The sequence below is a fragment of the Nilaparvata lugens genome, chromosome 3, assembly GCF_014356525.2.
Source record: "Nilaparvata lugens isolate BPH chromosome 3, ASM1435652v1, whole genome shotgun sequence".
In the NCBI taxonomy this organism is placed as follows: Eukaryota; Metazoa; Arthropoda; class Insecta; order Hemiptera; family Delphacidae; genus Nilaparvata; species Nilaparvata lugens.
In genome coordinates this window covers 90,070,302-90,097,722 of record NC_052506.1, presented here as the reverse complement: position 1 = coordinate 90,097,722, position 27,421 = coordinate 90,070,302, and the positions used below count along the sequence as shown (strand labels likewise).

At 32.6% G+C, this 27,421-nt stretch overlaps 1 protein-coding gene across 2 annotated transcripts in view; it reads left to right on the top strand.

Annotated features, from left to right (window-relative positions):
• The window catches only part of LOC111052460 (sodium/potassium/calcium exchanger 4), a 39,746-nt gene that overhangs the window by 9,794 nt on the left and 2,531 nt on the right, over positions 1-27,421 (top strand). The window contains exons 2-8 of one of the 2 annotated variants that reach the window (XM_039424996.1): positions 12,486-12,704; positions 13,990-14,177; positions 19,041-19,269; positions 20,996-21,037; positions 21,884-22,057; positions 24,822-25,034; positions 26,020-26,121. In XM_039424996.1, the coding sequence (XP_039280930.1) occupies positions 12,486-12,704; positions 13,990-14,177; positions 19,041-19,269; positions 20,996-21,037; positions 21,884-22,057; positions 24,822-25,034; positions 26,020-26,121 (1,167 nt within the window). The remainder of the gene's footprint in view (positions 1-12,485; positions 12,705-13,989; positions 14,178-19,040; positions 19,270-20,995; positions 21,038-21,883; positions 22,058-24,821; positions 25,035-26,019; positions 26,122-27,421) is intronic. The other variant, XM_039424997.1, reaches the window with a different exon arrangement.

The following is a 27,421-nucleotide window of genomic DNA, read 5'->3' as shown; positions in this document are numbered from 1 at the left end:
TAATACTTTTAGTAATACAGTACATTGCTTCTCAACTGAATACTTATTACATGATTGAGATTAGAGGATTATCATTGAAAAAATTGTCTTGTTGAAAATCAACTTCTTCGAATTACTTTTGTTCTTGTGTCTAGAAATTGCATCCAGTCTTTCAGACTAGGATTTATTCCTTCATGTATTGGTACATAGGATTAGATGGTTTTGCTGCAAGTTCAATGTAAAATTTCTATTTTAAAGTTTATTAGAGATTTCCATTAGAAAATACCTAATTTGGGAGAATAAGTAACGATGTTTCATATTGCGATACTGTATTACAATGTTATCTCTCTCGCGCTCTCATCACATGCTTCACACACATCCTCTCATCGGTGGAAAGGACATCGGTGGAACAGACTAAGTGCCGGTTGCCCAAAAGCCGGTTAAATTTTAACCGTTGGTTCCAAGAGAACAAATCAGAGAAGCCGTCTTATCAAAAAGGCCTTCTCTGATTGGATCTCGTAAAATTAATCGCGGTTAAAATCCAACCCCCTTTTGCGCAACCGGGCCTAAGGATAGTTAATGTAACTCGCCATAAAATACAATGAACCCAATGCTTCAGAAACATGTTGAACTAAATTGTAGGAGGTAATAAATTGGCTCAAATCTCGTAGTTTTGACCCATTTCTCACTTGGAAAACTTTCATTTATTCAAATACTTCAACTACATACTATTAGAATGTAGTTCATGAATATGATATTAAACTGTAATTCACTTTATTTGCTTACATTTGAGTGAAGCATCCCATTCAAGTGTTGCTGGGAAGTATATTCTCTCATATGCTTATTCCAAGAATGGGCATTGACTTTTTCAAAACTTCTTCGTTTCACATAGATGCAGCTCAATTTTAGAATATCATTTTCAAATTACATAAAATTCTCATATTGTTGAATAACTCTTCAGCTTATTATTTTTCTAAAACATGTAGTATAATTCCAATTATTATGAATAAAAAAAATTATTATTGATTGAATAATCAGAGAAAAATTGTATATAAGTTATATTATTTGAGCTTTCCGTGAGGAGTATTGCACGCAGTGACAGTGATTAGATAGAGCATGAAGGAAGTTGCCTCCCTTCCGATAAAACCGAAACATCAAGTCTCAGCAAATAATTTTGATAGGATTTCTATAAATGTAGGAAACAGGAGGGCTGTAAACTAAAACTAACTAAAGCCTCAAATAAACCAGCATGTATCGTAATCTACAGAAATCAAGAAATCGAATCTTATACTTCAATTGTATGCTCAATAGCTCACAAGAGAACCTACCTGTGTGGCAATTATGGTATCAATCTGTAATGAAGGAACTTGGGACTTGAGCTTTGGATTTCTACAAAAATTAAGAAATCGAATCTTATACTTTATTGAAATGCTCAATAGCTCACAAGAGAACGTACCTGTGTGGCAATTATGGTATCAATCTGCAAGGAAGGAACTTGGGACTAGAGCTTCGGAAGCTGATCAGCTGATGAGATAACTGTTAACATGGCGTTAATTTCCAGTCGAGTGTCAAATGAGTGGAGCGGAGCGACCATAACAGGATATACGGAAGCCGGTCTCTTTTCTAGAGGACGGCCAGTCCCTTCCATATGCCTACTGCAAATTAAAACACTATTAAGTTGGTAATCATAAGAAAAGCAGATTGCTAAAATTCATCAACTTATAGATAACTGGATTGCTAGTTGATTATGATCGGTCTCATTCATACATACTGTGTAAATTTTCTCCAAAAATGTTTTAGGTACGGTACCATTAGGTTTCTAGATAACGGTGATTCGATCTGAAGGTAGTTATTGAAGATTGCTAATAGGCTGGAAGGCGATTCCACTTGACAAACTAGTCTATAGCTGAGACTGATATACGGCATGATATACGTTCACCCATTTTCCTCACTATTCTAAAATTTGAATCTACCGAATTTTCCTCACTATTCTAAAATTTGAATCTACCAAAACTTCCTCACTATTCTAAAATTTGAATCTACCAAATTTTCCTCACTATTCTAAAATTTGAATCTACCAAATTTTCCTCACTATTCTAAAGTTTGAATCTACCAAATTGTTATCACTATTTTGATAAAAAGCGTAGCCCATGTTTATTTCTCAGCACTTAATTGTGAGTCTCATCAATTATCCGAAATTCCAATATGTATCCTTAAAGCAGTATAACTACTTCTCCAAAACTTAACAAAACAACAGGTGAGCTTTCTGTTAAGAATCAACTATGCTTAGCCTATACTTATTTGAAATGACTGTTATACTTTGCTCACTATTACTACGAGTAAACTCCACGCTTATTCCGAGTCAGCAGGAATCATGTTTAGAATCTCATTTGTAGAAATAAAAGAGTATACAATTTGATCACATCCTATCTCTGTTAGAAATACGACTGGTAATATAATATTCATTAATCACCAGTATCAGGATGAGACTATTTTCTTTAAATTTGTTTGCAACATAGACACCAAAATAGAATGAAATCGAAGATTAGTTTCCCTCCATTGACACAATTGAACTATGAAGATAAGTTTCTCCCAGAGTGAAACTAATTAGATTAACACATTACTAGGCTCTTTATCTTACATAAGACAACGTCAAGGTAGAACCTTGTTAATAATGGATCCGCCCTATTACAATGAGATAATTATTAGACCATCAAATTTTGACCCATCATACGGAAAAGGAATCTATGAGGAAATGGAGTTAATCGTTTCCTATTTCCAGGAAGAAATAAAATCAAGTTCACTGGACATTTTAGGTGGGCCGATTAGTTTTGAATTGTTCGCAATTGCAGTTTCATTGCGAGTGAAGTGAACCAGAAGATGATTGGTTTTGCTTAATTCAGCGTGAGAGTAATTCAGCTCTTTTTAATGTTTCAAAGTTTATAACACACTTTATCTACCTTATCAGTTCTCCGAAGAAAGCATAATATTGATTATTTATTATACTGTAACAAACGTTTTTTATCGCACTTCAAATAAATGGTACAATAGTAACTGGACTAACAATAAACTAGGATAAAATCAGAGAGTATGGAATGATTCCATACTATTTATACTCTCTGAATAAAATATGTTCAATATTTGTGAATGATTCCATACTATTTATACTCTCTGAATAAAATATATTCAATATTTGTGGATAATAAAAAGGATAAAATCAGAGAGTATGGAATGATTCCATACTATTTATACTCTCTGAATAAAATATGTTCAATATTTGTGGACAATAAACAAGGATAAAATCAGAGAGTATGGAATGATTCCATACTATTTATACTCTCTGAATAAAATATGTTCAATATTTGTGAATGATTCCATACTATTCATACTCTCTGAATAAAATATGTTCAATATTTTGTGAACAATAAACAAGGATAAAATCAGAGAGTATGGAATAATTCCATACTATTAATACTCTCTGTATAAAATATGTTTAATATTTTTGTAGAGAAGAAAGCTTCTCAGGTTCCTATTTATTTCTGACGTCTTTTTTGCTTTATGTTCATAACATTTTCTTGTACTACATTTCATTTCTCCTAAAATATTTCTCATCTATCCTCTTCAAGGATAAATTGGAGCTAATCAGATACTCGATCTCTATGGAAGTCATTTTTAGAGCTCTTAGCCAGAATCACAAGTGCTAAAGAATTATTAAAGCTCTTGTGGTATTTTGAGAAAAAATGTATTTGATAACTGAGGTAAATCTATGAATAGTACATAGATCGTAGGTAATGACGATTGTAATCGAACAAAATGATAAAAGCATATCATCGGCTTTATCATAGGATGAATATTTGGGTATTCTCAGCTTCAACATAATACCCTCTTCCAAATTGTAGTAAGGGATTGTCACTTGTCAATATATTTGGGATCTAATAACATGGAAGCTATCCAATTCGGTATTGTCACTGAATTTTATGTTTTCATATTGTATAGTCCAGACTTTATTCTTTATATTTTTAAAAATCATATCATTAAAATGATCGGAAGAAGAAAAACAGGGAAATCTTGGGCTATCCTTCTCCCGAATTTACATTATCTCAATTGAGTCATGTTTTTTAAATATGTTTTGAATCCAAGAAGGAAGTTTCGAGTTGAAGAAATTTCTATTGCTTAGATCTCGCTAAAGATTGATCAGTAAAGTTGTAGTTCAGCGCCACTTCTACTTCTACTGGCGAAAAATTTGTGACTGACATTGCCCACAGCACTTTCACCATACAAAATTATGAATATTAATTATTGTGAACTGCCAATCAAAATAATTATTGGAAACCAGTCTACAAGTTTGAATTCGCACTGACCTCATAACAGCTTTCGCCCGCCCATCATTTCTGAAACCATTACTCCTTCGAGGTCTTGATGTCTTGATATCTCTTCAAGCTACTACATTTAGTTTTGAACCAGTTTTGCTCTAGGAAGGCTAAAAGCCTCAAATCAGTTTTAAAATTAGTTACAACCCAAATCTGAGGGGATTGAGGAGGAAATCTGAAAAAGGAAGAAAAGTTAAGTGTGTTGAAATGCTCGAGTCCTTTACTCTCTATCCTTGTAACGCTTTATTATTTGGATAATTGACATTTTTTGAAAATTCATCTTGAATCTATTTATCAAGCTAATTTTGGATTTGTATCCGAATAGTTTTTATCAGTTTCAGTCATCATTTTTCAAAATACGTTAAATGTGTATTTTCAAGAAATAATGCTTTTATAGAAAGTGAATGAAGTTCAATGCAACAGTTGAACCATTTTTCAAGATCAGTGATCTGAACTCGAAAACTTCATTCCTATCCGTTGTTTGACTAGAATACATCATGAACCCAACAAGATGTTTTGATACGGAAATTTATTATCTCGCTATGCAAATCCTCTAAATCTTGTCTTAACGTAAAAAGAATCTGCTTAATTATTCACACTATTGAATAAATTATCTTGGAGGCTTGCTAACAGTAGTTCCAAGAAATTCTCCGATCTGAATCGATTAATGGAATTTATTCTCAAGTTCTCGGAATTCTAGACCTGATTTTCCAAGAAGATCTATGGATGAGATGGTCAAGTTTATTTTTTTCGCTTCAACTCTTCCAATTTTTTATTTATATTGATTCTAATTAGATCTACGCAGATTTATAATCCGCGTATGGTATTGATCAACTTTTGCAGATCATTATTAGTTGAATCTCATAAATTCTCCATCAGACTTCAAGTTCTCTGAATGAATTTAAGGGCGTTGATTGTACCAGATCTATTCTCATAGTTACTCATAGTTAATCCAAGTGATTCACTCTTTCTCAATCAAGAGATACGTAGATGACAAGGGAAAATCTACAACATACTCTTTCTTTCAAGAAATTCTCTTTCCACTTTCTGGTTTCCACTGGTTTCATTGGAGTTTCCATTTCCTTGCTAATTTGAGCCTACATTAGGATTGGAGATCAATTAAAATTATACTAAAATGAGAAAAAATTGTTCTTGCTTATTATTAAATCACTTTTTGCTATTAGAAAAAACGACTAGCAGTCAGATATTTTACAATAAATGAATTAATCACTTGGTTGTCAACCAAGAAGATGGCGGACCTGCCGAAAGATCTCGTTGTCACAGTGAGTGATTAATTCATTTATTGTAAAATATCTGACTGCTAGTCGTTTTTTCTAATAGCAAAAAGTGATTTAATAGTAAGCAGTTCGTGATGGAAAACAACATTGAAGAAAAAAATTTGATAGTTTGAATTTCAAGCAAGATAGAAGATAAGATCATAGGGATATTCAAACTCGATCTTTTCAAACATTTTCTTGGAAAGGCTTCAATTCCCAACGATATGTGATACACTAATGCTTTTAAAAATTAAAATGTGTGACACAAAAGGAGGATTTTACATTTTTGTTTACCTTGTTGGTTCAAACACTTCGGCTTGTGAATATTGACGAGAGAATATTCACTAGACTACTGAAATGTCAATGTTTTTTATATCTGTCAACCACGATTATTGTTTTAGCCTGATGCGTTTCAATTTTTCCAATAGAATGATGAATGTTTGCTCTGATTGCAATGAATGCTCTCACAAGTTACAAGTGATATTCAGACAATTTGAGATTATTCATGACAACTACTCAGACCTTAACAATAAATGGACCCGAAATTCAGTTTTAAACTATTTTCCGATAATTTCGTTACTGTATTCCTAAAGCAATGAAATGTCAGAGTATTGCTCTCGTATATTATTCACAAAACGGAACCGTATGGAGGAGAATGCTCAGATGATGATTGAAAAGTAAAACTTAACATCTATGAAATGAATAATAACTTCCAATTCTCAACTGGAGAACTCCCCAACAAGATAAATGTTACAGCAATATTCTAGTACAGCTCTGACCATTGGTGTATTATATCCAGGGGAGGGATATGGGAATGTATCCCCTCCCCCCCAATAATGGAACCTTAATTTTTCATTATGGCCGGATCACCCACTAGTTAGCTTCTAATGTCATACTTTCTTTATAGTGTATAAGCCTGAAAAAGAGATGAGCCTCGCATGATATTCCATTAATGAAAATATAATAATATTAAGCTCTAAGTTTGAATGAAGTTTGAGACTCCAAGAGCAGCAAATCTTCATAATTATGTATAAGCGGGAAAAAAAGATAAGTATCTCATGATATTCCACTAATAAAAATATAAATATCAAGCTCTGAGTTTGAATGAAGTTTGAGACTCGAAGAGCAGCGAATAACACAATAAATTCCAGATATTTTATGAAAAATAATTATTTCAATACTACTCTAGTGTAATCTGAGGCTCAGTCAAGAATCGTACCCTGAATAAACAGCTTGTTTGTTAATAATTGTGCAGTGCTAGATCGTTGATCAACTAACGAGATCGACAGCAGATTCGATTGATTCAGTTAGCTCCTCTCCACCATCATAAACAACAGTTCTAAATACAGTAAACTACACTAACTCCCGAGCAGAAAAAAATTAACTGGCGGTGAATGAACGTGGAATTTGTTGATCTCCTTGATGTGGCTGTTTTTTCAGTGATATTGCCTTTGAAGGTAGTCTATTGCCGATGGTATGGAGCAATTAGATTGTTTTCAGACGTGTAGTTATCGGCTCTCTTGTTATTTCAAGGCTCTGCCAGCTGCGTTGTTGGCTACAGGTAATAGAGTCGATGAAAGACGGCAGCAAATGAATGAATCGGATAACAAGTGATTTATTTTCAATTGGTGTGTTATTGGAGGACTTATCCGGCTTTCTTTAAACATTAATCTAGTGCCACGAGGCTTTGGTTGACCAGATGGGCGTTGTGAATTTAGTTTGCACTTATTGCTTATGTCTCTTTTTAATTTTTCAAGTAGACAGCACGTTTAGTTTGCAGTGTTGCAAAAACGTCCTGACAGATCCATATCTTGTTTTGGTCAAAATAATAGCAGTGTGAAATTAATGTGGATGTGTGTTCTTAGCCTAGATCCTAAGAGGTGCATTAATAGTCTACGTAAATATTTGGAGAGCGCTGCGCTGTAATCCTCCAATGAGCGGAAGCGGTATTCAAGCATCACCATTATTTTGTATAACTGTGCGTTATAACAAAGCTTAAAAGTTACGTACAGAAAATATTTCAATATTGATCCATAACAATCTTCCTACCTATAATAATTCTATTTTTTTATTTCAATAGGAAATTCAAAAATTCTCTCTGAATCCTTCGATGTTAACTTGATTTCACTAATCTTTGTCAAGACATTTTTGAACATGGTGAAACCGGGTACGTATTCAAGAGAATGTTCTATATGAGTGCACTGAACATTATCGATGAAATCTATTGCAAGTTTATATTCATATTCATATTCATATTTATTCAGTTTTTATTGCAAGTTTTTATTCATATTATATTCAGTGCACTCGTTGTAATAAAGTATAGGCGATGTTCAAAACTCTCGACTGAGTTTGGTGGCACCGGGCATCAGAGTCCCTAGATAAAGAGATAAACCGTGAAGATGTAAATTTTGTAAATTGACCGTGAGAAGTAAACTGTAAATTTTAATTGCATGGAGATCGTTCTTTTCTTATTGAAGTACCGCATAACATTAGTCGCTGAAGATAGAGTGATTAAGCCGGAGCTGAATCCGGTAGTTGTGTATTCGTAATGTTAACTGAGTGTCATATATCATATATAATCATATATCATATATCATATATAATATATCATATATCATATATCATAAATCACTCTGATTGCAGTTCTCCACCGTCTCATCCTTGATGAAATTTCCTCTCCATTCTAAGACCTATCTAGCTCTTTTATCAATTTACTCGTATTTCAAGATATGAAGAAAACGTAGTACCCATTGGCCGTTTTCACAGTCATGATCTCTTGTCAACAAAACACCCAGAATGTCCTCCGATTGGACGTTTCCTCACTCTTAACGATTCCTCGATGGCATGACACGACACGACAGAACAGGAAGCTCTCCGATTGGCTGACTCTCAATACCTCAACCTAATCAGCCAATCGTAGAGCTTCCTGTCGTGTCGTGTCGTGCCGTTGAGGAATCGGTAAGTGTGAAAACGATCATCGGTTGAGAATAAGCTGTTGGTGAGAATTAGCCAATCGGAGGTCATTTTGGGTGTTGTTGTTACAGTCAGTGTAAACGGCTATTTTTGGGTCTATCCAACCCATAGATCTAGAAGATGCTCATATTAATGAATAACTGCACTTCTTAAAAAATCACGAAGTCGACCTTCATTCATTGATGAAATGGAAACGGCTAATTGATAACCATTCTACTATCTAGGCTACTTACTATATATTACCTACTATTATAAATAAAAATAGAAATCTAAGTACCCTTTACGAATTGTTTATTCACAACATGTTTCGGCTATATGATGTCATTATCAAGTGATTGAAAATAAAAAATACCTACTATTATATTTTTTAAGGAAGTATTAATACTTTGAGGGATGCATTAATCAAAATGATTGAATTAAAACCCAAGATTTGAGAATTTGAGGTACAATAATGTACGGTATAGCCTGCTGAAAATTAGTTGCTTATATAATGATGATAAGTTTTGAACTGTACTGAATTGTCTACATCAATGCATAATTTGCTAATCAAACACGAATGATTTGGTGCTGAAAAGAATTGAACACTCTGTTAGGACTATGGCCTTGGAATTGTGTTTGAATATTTGATTGGCATATGCCGTCATACTCAAAGCACTACACAGGTTTACTCGTTACAATTAAGAGGAGACTTGAGCCTATACGTCCCCATTCGTGCAAATTGTTCGATTAAAAATGATGATTATTGCTTATTTTAAGTTTCTTAGCTGCCTCAAACAACGGCTTATGAAGTATCGAGCATTGAATCTTGAATTAATGCAGGGACATATTGTTTGTTCTTTACAGAACTATCTCAAGATTGAAGCTCAATCTGTAATATATTATGGATGAGAGACATTTTTTGATGAAGTAGCAGAATAGTAAGTGCTAAGCCATGGCTGACTATAATGAACAGGTGGCCATAGCTGAGCCTGTTTTTTTATTCTCAATCATTCTATGATTATGTTTAGTGAATTATAGCTCTCAATTTGAGCTGGAATTTTCAATAACCGTAAAGCAAAATATCACTTCATTTTGGAGACTCACTAGTCTATGATTACGTATAATAGAAAATTATTTGGAAGTGATGAAAATTCTCCGCAACTGTCATTGAGTAGTGAATCCTTCTTTTTCCCGTTGGGCTTTTGGACTTTATTACTCATGAGATTGATATTTGAAATTCTATAGCTACGGCAAATCAACCCACACACCACACAAATCATGAAAGACTGTTTATTCTAGAACAATCTCTTCCAATTTAGAAAAATAGAATCTCTTACTGTTCAATATTCCCGCCACTGATTGACAATGGCATGAGGAAATAATGCTGTACAAACAGACAGACGAGACTCCAAGAAAGGTCATTGAGCAGTGATAATATTTTAAGAAAACAAAGTACCCAATTATTCTCTATTTGAGCCCAAATTAAAATTGAAGCAAAATATCACCCAAAATAATACTTCTCTTAGGAGGCTCAATAACCTTCACAACTCCAATATTCAAATGTGATAAAACTTATCTAGAATAGAAAAACTTGGAAATTTGAGCCAACGGTAAACAAATTACAAATCTGGTTTATAAGGAATTGCATCACGCTATAAAAACGAAAAGCCTCGTAAAACGAAAAGTTGTCTAGTTTGACTATTATCTGTCTACTATTTTGATATCTTTGTTGGAGAATCAGAATAGAGTTTGAGTCCAATATTCAGGTTGAACAGCACAGATTGATCAGGTGAAACCCAATGTCCCTGGAAGAATTCATTGGTTGACCTTAAATTGTTAATGATCTCCCATATAGTTTCCAAAGAGAAAGAAAGAGAGTGAGAGAGAAAGAGGGAGAGGATTATCAAGAGAAATACTGTGAGACGGAGAGAGAGAATGAGTGAGAGGGAGTGAGAGAGTCACTTAATTTGCAAAGCTCGAAATGAGATGGTATTGACTCTTGTGTTATTTTTTATATTGATCATATCAATTTTGGATCAGAGCAATACATTCCAGCCCTAGAATAGAATCGTGATCATCTCAACAGAAAAAACTTTTATAATTAGTTTTTATTTATTTATTGATTCAACAGAGACAAAAAACATAATCATATATAATGATTCGAAATGAAAAAAACAGGCATATAGCCATTCTCGAATTCTGATTGAAAATCAGTTCAAAAAAGGTCCGTCCCTCAGAACTTTCAAACACAAAATATTCCAAATTGAAACGATTTTCCGTGAGGGCCTTGGTCAAGAATAATTTCCCACTTTACTGAAAAACTGTGCACGATAAATGTTGAATGAGAATGAGATTTTTTCCTAACGAAGAAATTTCTGCCTTTCAATTGCTAAACACTGCTTCCTAATACTTGGGAATGATAAGACTCAATTATATAACACTTCCTCAATAAAGTTCTTTGACAAAGTTGTAATGAAGAGCTGTCACTCGCATTTTATCAGCTTGTAAGTTAACAGCGAACTAACAACTATGAGTATTAAAATAATTGTGTTGAAAATTTACCAGAGACAGTACAAGTTCGAGTTGGCCTACTTATAATTATTTAGTTTGATTCTAACTTGAAATAATAGCTGCCTAAAATATGGTACATATATCTCATAAAATGTCATTCTGGGATGCTTATAAGATGCTAGTAGAACAAATTAATAATATCAATGAGTCGATGAATTGGATAATACACAAAAATTATTTTTACTAGGAAGAAACGGGATCTCTTATTTTATTGATATTTGAACTCATCAGACTGAAGGGCGAAAATAAATATTCTATAGTTGGCAACATTCGATTTTTAAGGAAAATAAATAATAAAACATCTCAAAATTGTTTGGTACTCAAGTCGAAAGTAGCAGGTAGTGCTGTATGACATATTACAGATAATGTGAAGAAATTTATTGAAGTCAAAATGAATATGTAGTCCTAAGCTTCTTCTATCTTCTGACAAAAAACGGGAAAAGCGCTCCATTCCCAAAATAATGTTACGAATTGACAGAATTCCATTATTAGAATAAGAGATAAGGCTTAACGTCCTTTATACTTGCAATGATTATGAACGTCGGAGAACTCACTCATGATCTACAGATCTGATTTTGGAATCCGTAACTTGTAATAATATTATGTGAATCAATAGAATATTCTATTCTGTATACTCTGCTACTCTGTATTGTTGGTAATGTGTTTATTCTTTAAAATGATACTCAAGAATATCTTTCCCATTAGCACTCTAGAGAGAGAGTGAGTTTGTATGTAGAAGAGAAAGGGAATGATAGAATAACGAACCAATGGCAGCAAGCCACGCCTCCAAGCTCCCCATACTCTTTTCTGATTGGTGGATTGGATCGCCTACTAGTGTAGTTCTCAAATTCTGTCTGTAGGTAGCACCAATTACTGGGTTGTGCCTGTATACTTCATAACATTTCTGAGACTAACTCCCAATTGCATGTGGAATACCTCTTTCTCCAACTCCCATACCCTATGGGTAAACATCACCTGTTGTTCGATGAAGGACATAAAGTATAACTCTTAAAACAAATGAGAATTCAGCTGGATGATAAGTCACTTCATATTCAGGATCTTTGCACTACTTTCAATGTTATCCTGTTGTAACCCTAAAAGTAGTGAGTAAATTTCATTGGCCAATGAATTTGGTCTGTATAAGTCTAATAATTATGCACACATCGATTTTTGAACGTACAATTTTTTGTCGTTCTTATTGATTCTATTGGATTGAATACTTACCGTATAAAATTTATGATAGTGATAGTTTTCTCTTCCACTAATTGTAGCCTATATCAATGAAATATGATTTGAGTTATAAATTCAATATTGTGATTGATTTCTTCTTTTGCAGATTCTTTTTTGTCTTCATCTTCAGTAGAGATAAGAGAGCTCAACTGTTCTGTGAAGAAAGAGTCGTCCAACTCGGAATTTCCAGACGATATATTCACAGACTACCAGAGAAAACATGGAGCGATCCTTTTCCACATATTGGTCGCACTCTACTGCTTCATTATCATTGCGATCGTATGCAATGACTATTTCCTGCCTTCAGTTGAATGCATTTGCAAAGGTTGGTAGTGATGAATTACATTAATGAATGGAATACATATTTATGGATTTACAAAAGAGCATTGGAATATTGAAATAACGTATCATCACAGAGACGTAATCATTCATAGTATAGGCCTAGTGATGGGGAAGGATCTTCTCCACCATTGAAAATTGTGTTGGAATATCAAGAAAGCATTTCACTCAGACATGACAGAGATGTAGGGTCTTCTTCATTTACTACTGAAGAAGAAACATGTTTAAATGGATTTGAAATATGTTTGAAGGCAGGGTTAGCTATGGAGTACAGGGTTTTGAGACATCACCTTGATGATTCTTCATTAAGAATTGACACATTTCTATTCAGAATGTGAAAAAATGAGAATTGCAATGTGATAATTTGAAGATGAAGGAAAAATAAAAATAAATTAGGAGATTTTCATATTAGTTGGATTGCTGGAAATTTATCACTAGAGCTCAAGTGAGAGTTTGAGAGAAATAAGGGCCAGTTACTTCTTTCAATCATTGCCATGATAACTTGGTTGAATCAGAATAGTAGTTTATAATTGAAATAGAATCATATAGGCCTAATTTGTATGAATTGGGTTATTGTCGTAGTAGTATCAAGAAGTTTTTGTCTTCGTGATTTTTTCAAAACTACTAATTACAGTTACCTATTGTAAACGTTATGCTGCAACAATAAATTACTAACTTGTGGTATGAACTAAAATATATTATATATTAATAAATATATAATATATATTATTTATTTTATATATATAACATATATATATATATATCTTATCGAACCTATATATGTACAGGAATCATTCATATTTTGAAAAAAAGCATGTACAGAATCCATTCATAAATATGAGAAAAATATGTACAGAATTCATTCATTTTTTGAAAAAAGCATGAATCGTAGTAGAAATGGATGGAAATAATAAGAATGGCGTCCTCTCTTCGAGTTTTGACAGTAATATTTGGACTCCAGCTCAACTATCCTTCATAATTTTTACAGACTCTTCAAAGAACGGAATCAAAGCTGATCTTATAGCAGCAGCAGCAGCAGCGCTAACAATTAACCAATTTGTCATTTTTCACTGCGCAATATTTTTTTTGATCAAATTTGCAATCGAAGCTAATCAAAGCAGTAGAAACTAATCAATTTGATATTTTTCTGTCAACAGACTTGAATTTGACAGACAATTTTCACCGCACAATTCTTGTTGAAACAACAAATTTGCAATCGAAGCTGATCATAGCCGGGGCAACTGATCAATTTGAGATTTTTCTGTCAACAGACTTGAATTTGACAGAGGATGTGGCTGGCGCGACGTTCATGTCAATCGCCACATCGGCGCCAGAGCTGTTCGTGAATGTGATCGGAACTTTTCTGACAGAGTCCGATCTCGGAGTCGGAACAGTGGTCGGAAGTGCTGTGTTCAACACTCTCGGGGTGGCAGCGTGTGGGGGATTGGCAGCGAGTACTGTGAGTACTAAAAAATAACTTATATCATTCAATAATTTATCGAACTCCTTCATCGAACAAGCAGTTAATAATTTGAAAATATAACATTCATGTACCACACCATGTAGGTACTACCATAGATAAAGGAGCATAAGAGGAGCTATAATAATTAAGATAATAGGAGATAATAGAAGCTAAGATACTAAGATAATAGGAGCTATATTTCTTGTCTCTGGTACCTACTACTTTAGTTTGGAGATTTCATAAGAAACATTCCCTCATACCTTACAAATTCAATTGAATTCTTCTAGAATGTGAATGAAGCTTTCCCCATTATATAGTCGTAACTAGCAGGTAACCCGTGCTCCGCAAGGGTCCATTTTAAAACTTGACAAACTGAACACATTGACGTAATGAAATCTTGAGAAAGTGAAAATAGGTCTATAACCATCCTCGGTTAATTAAGAATCTATATTATGCAAAATTTCAAGTTTATCAGTTCAGTACCTAGTTCAGACGTGATGATGCGTCAAACATTATTTTCCTATCCAATACGGTAAGCCAGTTCTTTTCTTTATTATAGTAGGCAGGATAGACTTATTTATGGAAAAATCAATAGTACCATATTTTTAGCGTTGAAAACATATAGTTTTCATTCTCGACTAATAAATGAGTTATTTGAAAACAATATAGCACCAAGCACCAATAATAATAATGTGGATACTGACCGTATGCAGATGAATAGCTTAGAGTTGTATTTGAACTTCAATTGTTGAAGAAACATATAGGTCTGATTTCACTCTCCAATCTATTCACAAATAAAATTTATAGGTATTTGGTTGTACAATAAATTCGTACTCTTGTTTGTTTGAAACTGATATGAAAATTCTAAAATTAACCAATTTAAAGACCTAATCAATACTGTATTTTTCTCATTATCTGTTTTGATATTTGATCTATAGTCACTCTTTTGCATAGCTTGCATATTCGGTAAATTCATAAATTGCCAAATGAATGTCATATTCCAATTAGTTTGTTATAAAAGAAATTCATATAGTTCTAACTCCCTTAAAATTTAGTACGGTACCGGTATAGGAAATGGAATTAAAAAAAAATTCAAATTACAATACTATTCTCGAAATTCCAAGAATGAATTCAAGCAGCAGCTCCAAAACAAACAATCACCAATCAGCATTCGGAAGAAATCGAACAAAACGTAACCTTCTAATTAATTCAAGGTCTTGCAGAATGAAAGTATTCAATATTATGAATATTGTTTTTTTAGCATAGCCTCTGGAATTTGCTTGACTGTCGGCCCTATGCCAAGCCGTTTAAATAAAAATGTAGAGTAGATAAGCTGGAAATAATCAGTTCTTGGAAATCGAATAAGTAAAAATAGGAAACAAATTAATTTTCAAATACTACCGTATAGCTTGAACCACCTTCCACTGCGATTATACAATATTTATCGTCTTTGGAATTTTTAACACTTAGGTAAATGATTTGTTGACTTGTATGAATGGGCTAATTTATTATCACATACTTTTGAATATGTACTCATGTAATGAAGTACCGTATATATGCTTGTTAATTTACATCCAGGAGTTTGAACACTATATGCACTTCCAGGTTTATTTTTACGCCCAAGAGAAGCAATCCATTCATTCTTGCAATCCAAATTCATAATAATTGTAGAATATATATTGAATAGAAGATTCTTGTCATAAGGATTTTAGAATTACAGAAATGATTACCGTATATAATCATTCAATAGGCCTACATTCTATATTATTAGGAAATTTATCTGAAATAGAACCGAATCAATAAAAACAATATTAGGCTACCGTACTGTTGTCCTACTACTATGTATTAGCTAGAGAAGGTGGAGCACAGTAATATAATACAATAAGATGGATCAATATACACATCAGTATTTCAAGGCATCATGTTCTTTCAAGGTACAACAACTGTCAGTATTTCAACACATCAATACCGATACTTCAAGGCATCATGTACTGTCATATCAATTGAATATTCTGCTACAAATCACAACAGTGTATACGGTAACAATATTAATTAGGTACAAAAATAATAGGTATAAGCTCTCACCAGTAATAATTATTCCATCTCACATACTATGGTAATTGATGGAAAGTTGAATAGTTTTACTCGTTATCTACAATATAATAAAGGAAAGAATATTAGCTTACACATACGGGATAGGAAATTCACGTATGACGCATCATCACGTCTAAACTACTCGTCTGGTAAACTTGAAATTTTGCAATATAGGGTTGATTAGCCATTTCATAAAAAAACTTCACTCACATGGGCTAATTTTTAACAAATATAAAAATCTTGAAGTACCCTTTATTTTTTAAAAACTTTAAAGTTGAACTATTTTAAAGATTTAAAAAAAATAAAGGGTACTAGGTACTTCAAGATTTTTATATTGTTTTTATTAATTTGAAATTTTGCATATTGCAATTTACCGAGAATGGTTGTAGGCCTATTTCAAATTCTTCAAGATTTCAGTAGTTGAAGTTTTCAGTTTGTCAAGTTTTAATTTTAATTAGACCCTTGTGGATCACGGGGTACCTGCTAGTCAATAACAAAATAGAAGCTTGTCTCCTCTACTGATAGTTCATTATCAGAGGTAGATTATTCAATCAGAAAGCTTGTTGTATAGCTCTTAATGCTGGAAAAAAAGTTCTAACGATGACTTGTGCACAATAAACTGTTAGCTAGTCCACCTTGCAGATGACGGCTGGAGACATTGACTCTGTCACTTGAAGTAATTAGTACGTATATTCAATAAGACATACGCGACCATCACTCAAGCACCTTCTATGCCAAGCTTATTCTCTACCTTCTATGCCATCTACCAAGTACTAAGGCATGTGCTTAACTCTACTTAATCTTATTGAAGCCATCCTTTCAACCTTGGGCTCAAGAGATTTGTTATTATTCAAGGGTGAGATAGTTTGATTTGTATTTACTTTTATTCCAGTTTATTGTATATTTGTATATCCAAATTTTATTCACTTTATAAATGCATAATTAACTTACACATTTCTAGATGTACAGTTTCTCAATGATACAGTTTCTCATTAATAATTTGAAAATGAAATTTGAAATTTATTGATTCCTTTTCACAAAAACATTTAAAAAATTACAATTTAAAAAAGTAGGAACTAAGTTGACCACTCTAACCAGTGGTCAACTTACAAAAAAATAAAAATAATCATCATTGGGTACTAAAAAATTACATAATGATTATAACTTGGTTTAGAATTATACCTAAAATCCATTGATTTTTGAGTCCAGCATTAATTAAAAATCTCTTGCACTCCGTGACGTCTGCAAACCAATCTGAACAAAAATATACAACCAGTACAATTTATCTTGAATATTCAAAAAATATAGTCTATCATTATTATTTTATATGAATATATTAAAAAACCATCACTACTCTACGATATATTTCTCACGATTCTAATTATCGAAAAGAGAAAAAATGTATATAATGTTTAATCTGTATATTTTTAGAACCTGCTTTTTTATAAACATATTCATACTTATGTCAGTGTTGTATCAAGAAAAATTAATTCTTGGAAAGACATTAGCCAAGCTCTTAAAAGTTTTAAAAAAGACTTAATAATGTTCAGATGATTTGATTTCGTATGGTAATTGATTGAAGTATTTTGGAGCTACATATTGGAACGATTGCTCGAAAATTGATTTATTGACTTTTGGTAAATGAAACATTCTGTGTTCGGTAATTGAATAGACAGCATGAACATGAACACTACAACTACTCTCTCCTATTTCAAGGGCTAATGAAAGTATTGAAACACAGTAAATATATCAAGTAGCCTATCATTTTATCACAACACAACTACGTTCAACTCTTCAAGAGCCATCTTCAAGTGTAACTTTACAAGTGTGAGATTTTCTTAATTTATATTCTATTGTCTTTCAATAAACACTAATATAATTTATTTATTTCTTCATACATTAATACTTGCAATATAAACTATGCATGATTGGGAAAGGAACAACAGGCTTAAAGCCCAAAACTTATTAGTTTTAATAAATCAAAATCATCGTTTTCTGCAAATATATTTCAATTGTGTTGTATTCCAGAGGTGCTCAAAGGGGGGGGGTCTCAAAATCAAAGCTTGGGGGGGATGTTCCCAAGAAATGGTATCAGTATTTAAAATGACCACTGACGATTGTTTTCCGTGAGGGGGGCACGCCTGTGTATTCTATTGTTATGTGTTGTTGTATTATACGGTAATCTTCAATAAATTAAGATCTGTTGAGTTGGAATATACTAGATTAATCTCCAATTGGTGAATTACACGAATTACACTACAATACGATATTTCGAGAGTACCTATATTTAACAATCAGTCTTATAGGCCTAAATACAAAATTTAAGTTACATACAGTAATTTGAATGTTTGACAAGTCTGCATATACCTCTTTGAGAGGAGATCAGTGTCTGCTAAATTATCGCGAAAAAATCTATATATCTATAATAGGCTAAATATGACACACAATTGCACATATACTGCTACAAATAGGATATTTAGTATAGCCAAATATTTTTTAAAGGATGATTTTTATGAGCTTTTGCTTTTAGATGATGAGAGATGAATTTCATGAAAGAAGTTTTAGGTGGGTTCCGAAAAACCGGGTAGTGACAAAGCTGAAGAAGATAATAATACTCATATATAGACATCCAGAATTTTTTCTCAAAAATCAGTGATCAAATTTTTTCCAGAATCTACATAGTTTTTTCTTAGGTTCCAGGTTGTTCAAATCCCATTCTGAGCACTGGAATCATCTTATTTTAATTTATATTTTATTTGATTTCAGGCGATCCCCCTGGAAGTGTACCCTTTGGCGAGGGACTGCGTAATCTACATCACAGTCGTAACCTTATTAACGGGAATACTTTGGGATGATAAAGTGTTCTGGTACGAAGCTATGATTCTTCTTATTCTCTATGTCCTCTATTTCATTTTCATGTTCAGTGAAAAGCGAATAATTGCAGTACTAAAAAAGGTTTTTCCTCTGACAAAGACGTCCACATTGAGAAAAACTGGTAAGAAAATTGTTTATTTACCTATTTATTTATGATTAAATTATAAAATTATGAATTTCATCAGTTTGTAGATTCTGATATTCTATTCATATTTTTCCTCAAATTGGTACAGTATGTCTCAGCCAGACTCATATGTGGATTTCTGAGGATAATAAGTCAATCCCCAACAAAACCCCACCACCACCCACAAAGAAAAAATTGCATCTCAATAAACCACATTTACTTTCCCATATTTGGAAGAATGAATCAGATTATATCACAAGTTGAGAATGCTATTTTCAAAGTATAAAACAATCAAATTTCCACTCAATATATAATATTTCAGTGCTAAGGATGAAACCTTTAGAGTATTGTGATGTATTTCTCATGAGGGTCTTATTCTCAGCAATAAAATAAATAGGCTATTAAGTGAAAATGTGAAATTTATTACAAAAACGTCAAATTGATGGCAAGGAGATCTGTTTGGACATAATGACAATTCAAACCTTGTGTTTTCATCAAGAGGAAAATTATTTTATCATATATAGACTTTGATCAATAAGTGAACAAAATGTATACTGATAATATTATCCAATAATAATAACAGTAATTCTGGTCAACATGATCCAAGACCATTTGAGACAAAAGTCAACACAACATTATTTTGAACAAACATGAATTCTGGTTTGAATGTATTATTTACTATTATAGATATCTCTGAATTTATTGTTCCAAAAATAACCTGTCTGATGATAATTTATCAGGGCTAGGCCTATCAGAATAACAATAATGTTATTAGAAAAGAAAAATTATCTTGAAGTGAGAATTATTCAATCATCTATTGTCTTCAGGCAATGTAGCACGTATACCAACATATAAATACGCAAGCTATGAACAGTCCAGACCAAAATATGTTTTCTCATGGAATTTTTATATTTGATCACACTTTGAGCTGTGGTCGAGTGTCACTATTTATCTTAGAGCGAAGGGCTGCACGAGCCCATGGTAACTTGCTGTTACCAAGTTATTTACTGTCAAAGTGTATATAAAACTTTTCGACCTCTTTGTATATTAGGCATTTACCCATCAATCAATTTACTATAGATTCTGTTAGTATCTGAAGACAAAAGCATGACGTTATGAGCATTATAGACTACACAGATATCAGATCTATTGACTTATAGACCCACCTAGAGAAAATTAAAATTTGAAATACACGAGAAGGCAATGTAACTGACATATCGGCAGTAGGCCTACTGTTGTGCTATAAACTTGATGACGAATCGTTTCTCGAAATAAATAAGTGGAAAAAATTGAAATTAATATCAATAACAATTCAAGTAGGATGAAGAAAAAAAACGATTTCAACATATTAATGCCATTTTCATCGACTTCAAAATGACATTAAGATGTTGAGAATAAAAGTTTTCAAAAAAGGTTACTCAGATATTTTTTATTTCCTTATTAATAAGAATTTACCTCAATGGCAAGATTCACTTCAACCTGTTAGCATCAGTTGCAAAGGGGAAATTGGTCATTTTTCCCTTACCAAAAAGTTAATGAAGTGGATTATGATGATGTTGATGGATTAACATTTTTTTATAACGGAAGGATGAGTATGAGAATAGAGTTAAAGTTTTTCAATACCGTAATAGAAACGCTATGAAAACAGATGAAGATAACCATTGAGCATTTAATTTTAACAGGCATTCTCTGAATATTTTCTGAAAAATAGTTCTGTTTATAGGCGTTTCCTCTTCATGTGAATCTCTACACCTTGAAACCGCAGGTATAACAATATGATATTGTGGGAGTTTGAGCATTTTCTGGGGCTTGATTTTTTGTCATAGTCATGTGTTTTTCTGTGGAGAAGCAATATTTTTCCTGAGAGAAGCAATCCTATTTCTCACGATGGATCTCTCTTCCTTCTGCACAGTTCATAGTTTAAAGGAATGACGATTCAGCGTGAGAAATCATTCATGTTCGCTCATATCTCTGGAGAGTTAAATTGTATTTTTTGATATCATATTTTTGTTGAATTGCTTGGTTTTTAATTAAGTTTTGGGGCTTGATATTTTTTGCTTATGAGTATTTATTATGAGTGTTGATTTGAAGTGTCTTTTCTGCTTAAGTTTTGCACTAAAGAAGAATTATTGAATTATGAAAGTTCTACTATAACAATCTGGAGGCGTTTTCGCGGACTAAATAAATTTTTATTTGCATTTGAAATGATGATTGCAAGTAGTTAATTCAATATTCAACTGCATTTTAACAAAATCTTGGAATCTATTTTCAATAAACTCTATATTTAGAATTATGTGATTGCATAATGTTATTGGGCTACTACCTTTCCTTTTATGCTCTTTCAAAGTCATGTGTTTGTGCTTTTGAACATTGATCATGGAAATAATAAAACATGAAATACTGATTAAAGGAGATAATTCCATTATTCATTAATACTATTGTCCAAAATAAATCAAATAGCACCCTTCTATTTGTATGTTCATCAATCAATACTGTAGGCTACTATAAATGAGAAAATGTATTGAAAAATTGCTATAGGTACTGATTGGAGATTAATCTAAAATTGAAATAGGATTATCTGATGTTTAATCACCATTATGACATTTTTCAGAAATTGGAACTTTCAATGAGAAAGACAGTACTTTGGTTTATGGCACATACACGCCGAGGTACGGAACATGTGATTCGGTCATACCGACAATTGACGGAGACTTGCAGCAAAAAAAGCAAGATTTGGAAAAACAAAAACCAACCGACACAATACACCAGTATCCACCTCAGCAAGGTACCTAATTAAATACTAGGTTCTTATTCTCTATTGCAGTTTCCTTCGATTATTATGAGTATAATGGAATAGAATACCATTTAAATGTTTATATTTTAATGACAAGAGGTAGATAAATTCCATCAAAAAGAATATTTTAGAATATGATAAAACCATGATACATCACGAAAGAACATTTTTTAAAATTGGAATACCCAGATATCAATATTCTCAGAATAATTTCAAGCAGATCAATTGTTTTGCTATTGTAGTTCAAAGAAAAATAATTTCAGTATTCGAGAATAAACATTAGTACGGTACCGTGATTGAGACACCATAATAATATCAATTATTGAATACAGCAAGATACCATAATAATATTTGGAGATGACGGTCAAGGGTTCCACAAACATTTGAATTGATCAATTTCCAATGAAGATCTGGTCACTCGATATTTTTTGTAATATTTCTCCAACGATGTTTATTGTGAGAATCCATGAGAATACGCATTATCCATCAGAATCGATTAGATACTAACTGAAAAGAATAATAATGATTATTCACCAATTTCTAATTTTAAATAATAATTTATAAGTGATTAAAGGTTACCTACTATTTTATGCTTAGGATGTTACTATTCACTTAGTTCAACCACTGCTTGTCGTTTGTCTGCCAATCATCCAATTAATGATTTTTCATATTGAAAAAAGGAATTAGGCTATTCCATAGAATAATAGAATACCAAAACTAATACCGGTACTTGATTCCATGAGCTTGAACAATTTTGTTTCTGTGTTGTTATTTTGATCTACATCAATAAAGATATAATCTTTTCCATTTATTCAATCAAGCAAACAAATACAATGTTATTCAAAGCAGAGAAAACGGGCATATCCCAACATGTTTTCCAACTCTTTTCTATCTCTCAATTCTGTTTCATGAAAAATAATCCCAAGTTTTTATGACGAGATACTGATTAATACTAGTACTTGGATCATTTTTCACTTGCAGAAGATGAAATCAAAATACAACATTATTTGGAGAAGAAGAAACAAGCATTTCTCAAAACTTCTTCTATTTCTTAATTTTGTCTCATGAATGGTCCAAATTAATAATCATAAATGCCGAGATAAATGGGTTTTTTACTAGCAGAAAATATATTCAAAATAACTTGGTTCTATTTAATAAAACTTGGTTTATTTTTTACTAGCAGAAAATGAATTCAAAATAGCTTGGTTCAATTTAATAAAACTTGGTTATTTTTTACTAGCAGAAAATAAATTCAAAATAACTTAGTTCAATTTAATAAAACTTGGTTGTATTTTTTACTAGAGGAAAATAAATTGAAATTTTATTTTTTTTTTAAATCAGTTTAACTCTACGTAGAGTTAAATCTACGTAGAGTCTAAATTTGGGAAACGAATAGCACAAGGTTACCTTATTTTTACTTTCCTTGCCCTACTACCATAGGTAAGGAAAGTATTGCTTTCCAAAAAAAATTAAGGTACCCCAATTTCAAGTTTTCTATACGTTTCAAGGTCCCCTGAGTCCAAAAACATGATTTTTGGGTGTTGGTCTGTGTGTGTGTGTGTGTGTGGGTGTATGTGTGTGTGTGTGTATGTGTGTATGTGTGTATGTCTGTGAACACGATAACTCCATTCCTAATTAACCGATTGACTTGAAATTTCAAACTTAAGGTCCTTATACCATGAGGACCCGACAATAAGAAATTCAATAAAATTCAATTCAAGATGGCGGAAAAAATGGCGGATAATTACTAAAAAACCATGTTTTTCACGATTTTCTCAAAAACGGCTCTAACGATTTTCTTTAAATTTATACCATGGATAGCTATTTATAAGCCCTATCAACTGACATGGGTCTCATTTCTGGGAAAATTGCAGGAGCTGCGTAATATTCTCGAGAAATATGGCGGATAATTACTAAAAAACCATGTTTTTCACAATTTTCTCGAAAACGGCTCTAAAGATTTTCTTCAAATTTATACCATGGATAGCTATTTATAAGCCCTATCAACTGACATGAGTCTTATTTCTAGGAAAATTGCAGGAGCTGCGTAATATTCTCGAGAAAAATGGCGGATAATTACTGAAAAACCATGTTTTTCACGATTTTCTCAAAAATTACTCGACTGATTTATTTCAAATTCATACTCCGTATAGTTATTTATCAGCCCCATCAACTGGCATGAGTCTCCTCTCTGGGAAACTAATGGGGGGTTCACCCCATCCTTGAGAAATGTACTTTGTAACCTCCTTCTCGTGCATGAGGTAGGTAGGTAGAGCAGTCTATAAAAATAACACATAGTCGAGATATTTCATCTGTAGAACAGCTGTTTTGACGACTTTTAAAAAATCATCGGATTTCACAATTTACACAAAGGAAAAAGTACTCTGAAAACAATAATTATATACACACATATACAGTAGTCCGATCGTAGTTTCAAATAATTATGTTGCAGCCAATCGTCATTATGTTATTTCTCTAAATTATTATCGTTTAAGAATGAGGCTCCCAGTTCAATGAGCAAGGAAAGTTGTGTGAGTGTACCACACCAGATTTTTTTCTCTCCTCATCATTTTAATGATGCACTTATATTGTATCAATGAATGAATAAATAAATTAACTTACAATATACTATTTAGAGAAGAACAAACATGCATTTCTCAAAACTTCTTCTATCTCTCAATTATTTTGTCTCATGAATGTTCCAAATATTCACATGCCTACTGAGTTGAAAGTTGATTGATTGATTGATTCGCAGAAGAGAAAGTGAGGATAGACCCAGTGTGCAAGCCGCCCGACTGTGGACTGGTGTTCTGGTGGTGGCTCTTCACGAGGCCTGTCTCGTCCATTCTGTGGCTGACCATTCCCGACTGCCGGCTCTACAGGAAGCTCTACCCGATCACATTCTGCATGTGTGTCGTCTGGATAGGCATCTGCTCCTATGTTGTTTCCTGGATGATGACTATTTGTGGTAATTATACCGTGTTATCAATTGCTGTATGCTAAGTAAAATATTAAAATTTATAAATGTATAAACAATAAAAGATGGAGAATCAAAACCTTAAACGGGTGAGAGGATCTCCATCTAGTATTAAGTGAAATTTATTTACAATGCAAATGACACTAATGCAATAACATTATAGAAGAAAAAAAAATAAGGTAGTCCTTGTGCTATTTTTCTTCCAAATTTATAGGTGACAAAGTCCAAGATAAGGTTAGAATTTTACGTGTACAATTTTTATAAAATTTTAGTCCAAAATAAACATGAAAACTATAAATTTTGAATTTAGATCACTTGAATTATTAAATTTATAAATAATATTCTTCTCAATTATCACTTGAAACTAATACTTTCGAGTTATTTTTAAAAAAATTTGGAACCATTGAGGAAACACAAACTTGTAAATAAAAAAGTATTTGTCCAAGACATTCAAGAATTACCTATGTCATCATGGATTTCCAGTGATAAGTACTTGCAGATTATACAATATAAAAGCACATCAGATTGATAGCATATTTAGCACCTAGGGCGGAAAATGTAGTATGTTTGCCGTCTCGAGATCGCAGTTTTTATGTTCGAGACGAAGTGGAGAACTTGAAGCGTTTGAGAGCCGGCAAAACATTTTTTCCCGGATTGCGAACGATATTTTTCGCCACACCACAAAAACAATCTGAAAACTTGATGTACTGAGAAATTGAAAACATGAAGTATGGTACATATAAATAATATTGTATAGGCTAATAGCTGAGTAGGTTCAAAAACTGAATTTACTCTTTCAAACTAATATCTTAAAACAGGCATCATTCTCAAAATTTCCGTAGTAGCAAGTGCTTGCATTTGTATTACATTGCTGGAAAGAGTGAGCACATTGCTTCCATTATAAATCATAAACAATATTCTATAATTGATAATATAGATGGCACCTTTCTATAAGTAAAAACCAAATTTTTGACAGGTGAAACATTCAAAGTTAGTGACGCTGTGATGGGAATCACCCTGCTCGCAATTGGAGGAAGTATGCCAGAGGCCTGCTCCAGTGTAATCAATGCTAGAAAAGGTAACGTCACTCCACTTATTAAGACTGCTTGATTAAGAGAAAAAGTTTTTCTATTGCAATTCATATTACCTTTTCGTATCTTCTGTTGCAATTTTTGCCGGCTTTGGAAGACTTTTTGGGATCATCAAAGTTGAATAAATGTATTTCAACAAAAGAGCATCACTTAAAATGATTAGTTATAGTCAACGGACTAATCGAAATGTAGGCCTACTATTAGACGAGCCAATCAAATCATAAAATAGATTATTGCTTTTTGTGTGTCTTATGTGGGATATTATAATTGATGTTTTCAATAGGCCTATCAGAAACTGAAAAAAATCTACCTATTAATTGAATTCTATATTTATAACTCTAGTTTTTCTTTTTCTAATATATTATCACTCCTATATATCTCTAGTAAGCACACGAAATCGACAATTACCAAATGGATTCAATGTTTAATCCCTTAAGAAATTCTGAACAAGGCTTCAGGCGTATGAAGACATTATTCTTACATCTCAAACTAATCTTTATGTATTTAAATACATATGTAGCAAACACATGTCAAAAATGTTAATTATTCTGTACTGACGAAGTAGAATTTCAATTATTGAACACCTACGTTATTATTTTACTACTTTGGAGTTATTATTACATTAATACATAAACATTACATATATTAATATAAATTGTCATTACATTCCATTGAATTCACCATTCTATTCATCCCATAACAGCTCTGTGGCAGCCTGATTGTTGAAGATTAGACAGTGACTTATGCTGCATCCACATGTTGGCCCAATGAAGGCCAATGACGACCAGCACCAGTGTGTGGATGGTGGTTTGCCAGCGCTGGCTTAGATGTGGACTAGGCATTATTAGGTTGGGCCAGCGACTGGACTACCTAGGCATTAAATTGAATAACAGGGGAAGTCATACACTCTATAGTGAGGTCCACGTTATAATGACAGGGTTTGATTATAGCAATGGTATTGCTATCCTTGTCTATCATTCAACAAAGCGGATAGCGCTATCTGTTTCTCGCTTTGCTCTGTGGTCAGATCGTCTTTTAACAACGTAGAATTAATAATTAATTAGAAAAAATATTCAATCTTAATTAGGCTATGAAAATTCATTATGAAATTATTGAAAAATCTCTTGCTTAATAAAATATAATTGATCATTTTAAACGAGAATGAACAGTTAATATTACATCAATAAATCTATAAGTTGTCAGCTACCGTCTATAGAGGGCATTGACAAGACAGAGGATCGGCAACGTTGTTGCACTGCCATTATAACGTGGACCTCACTATAGCAA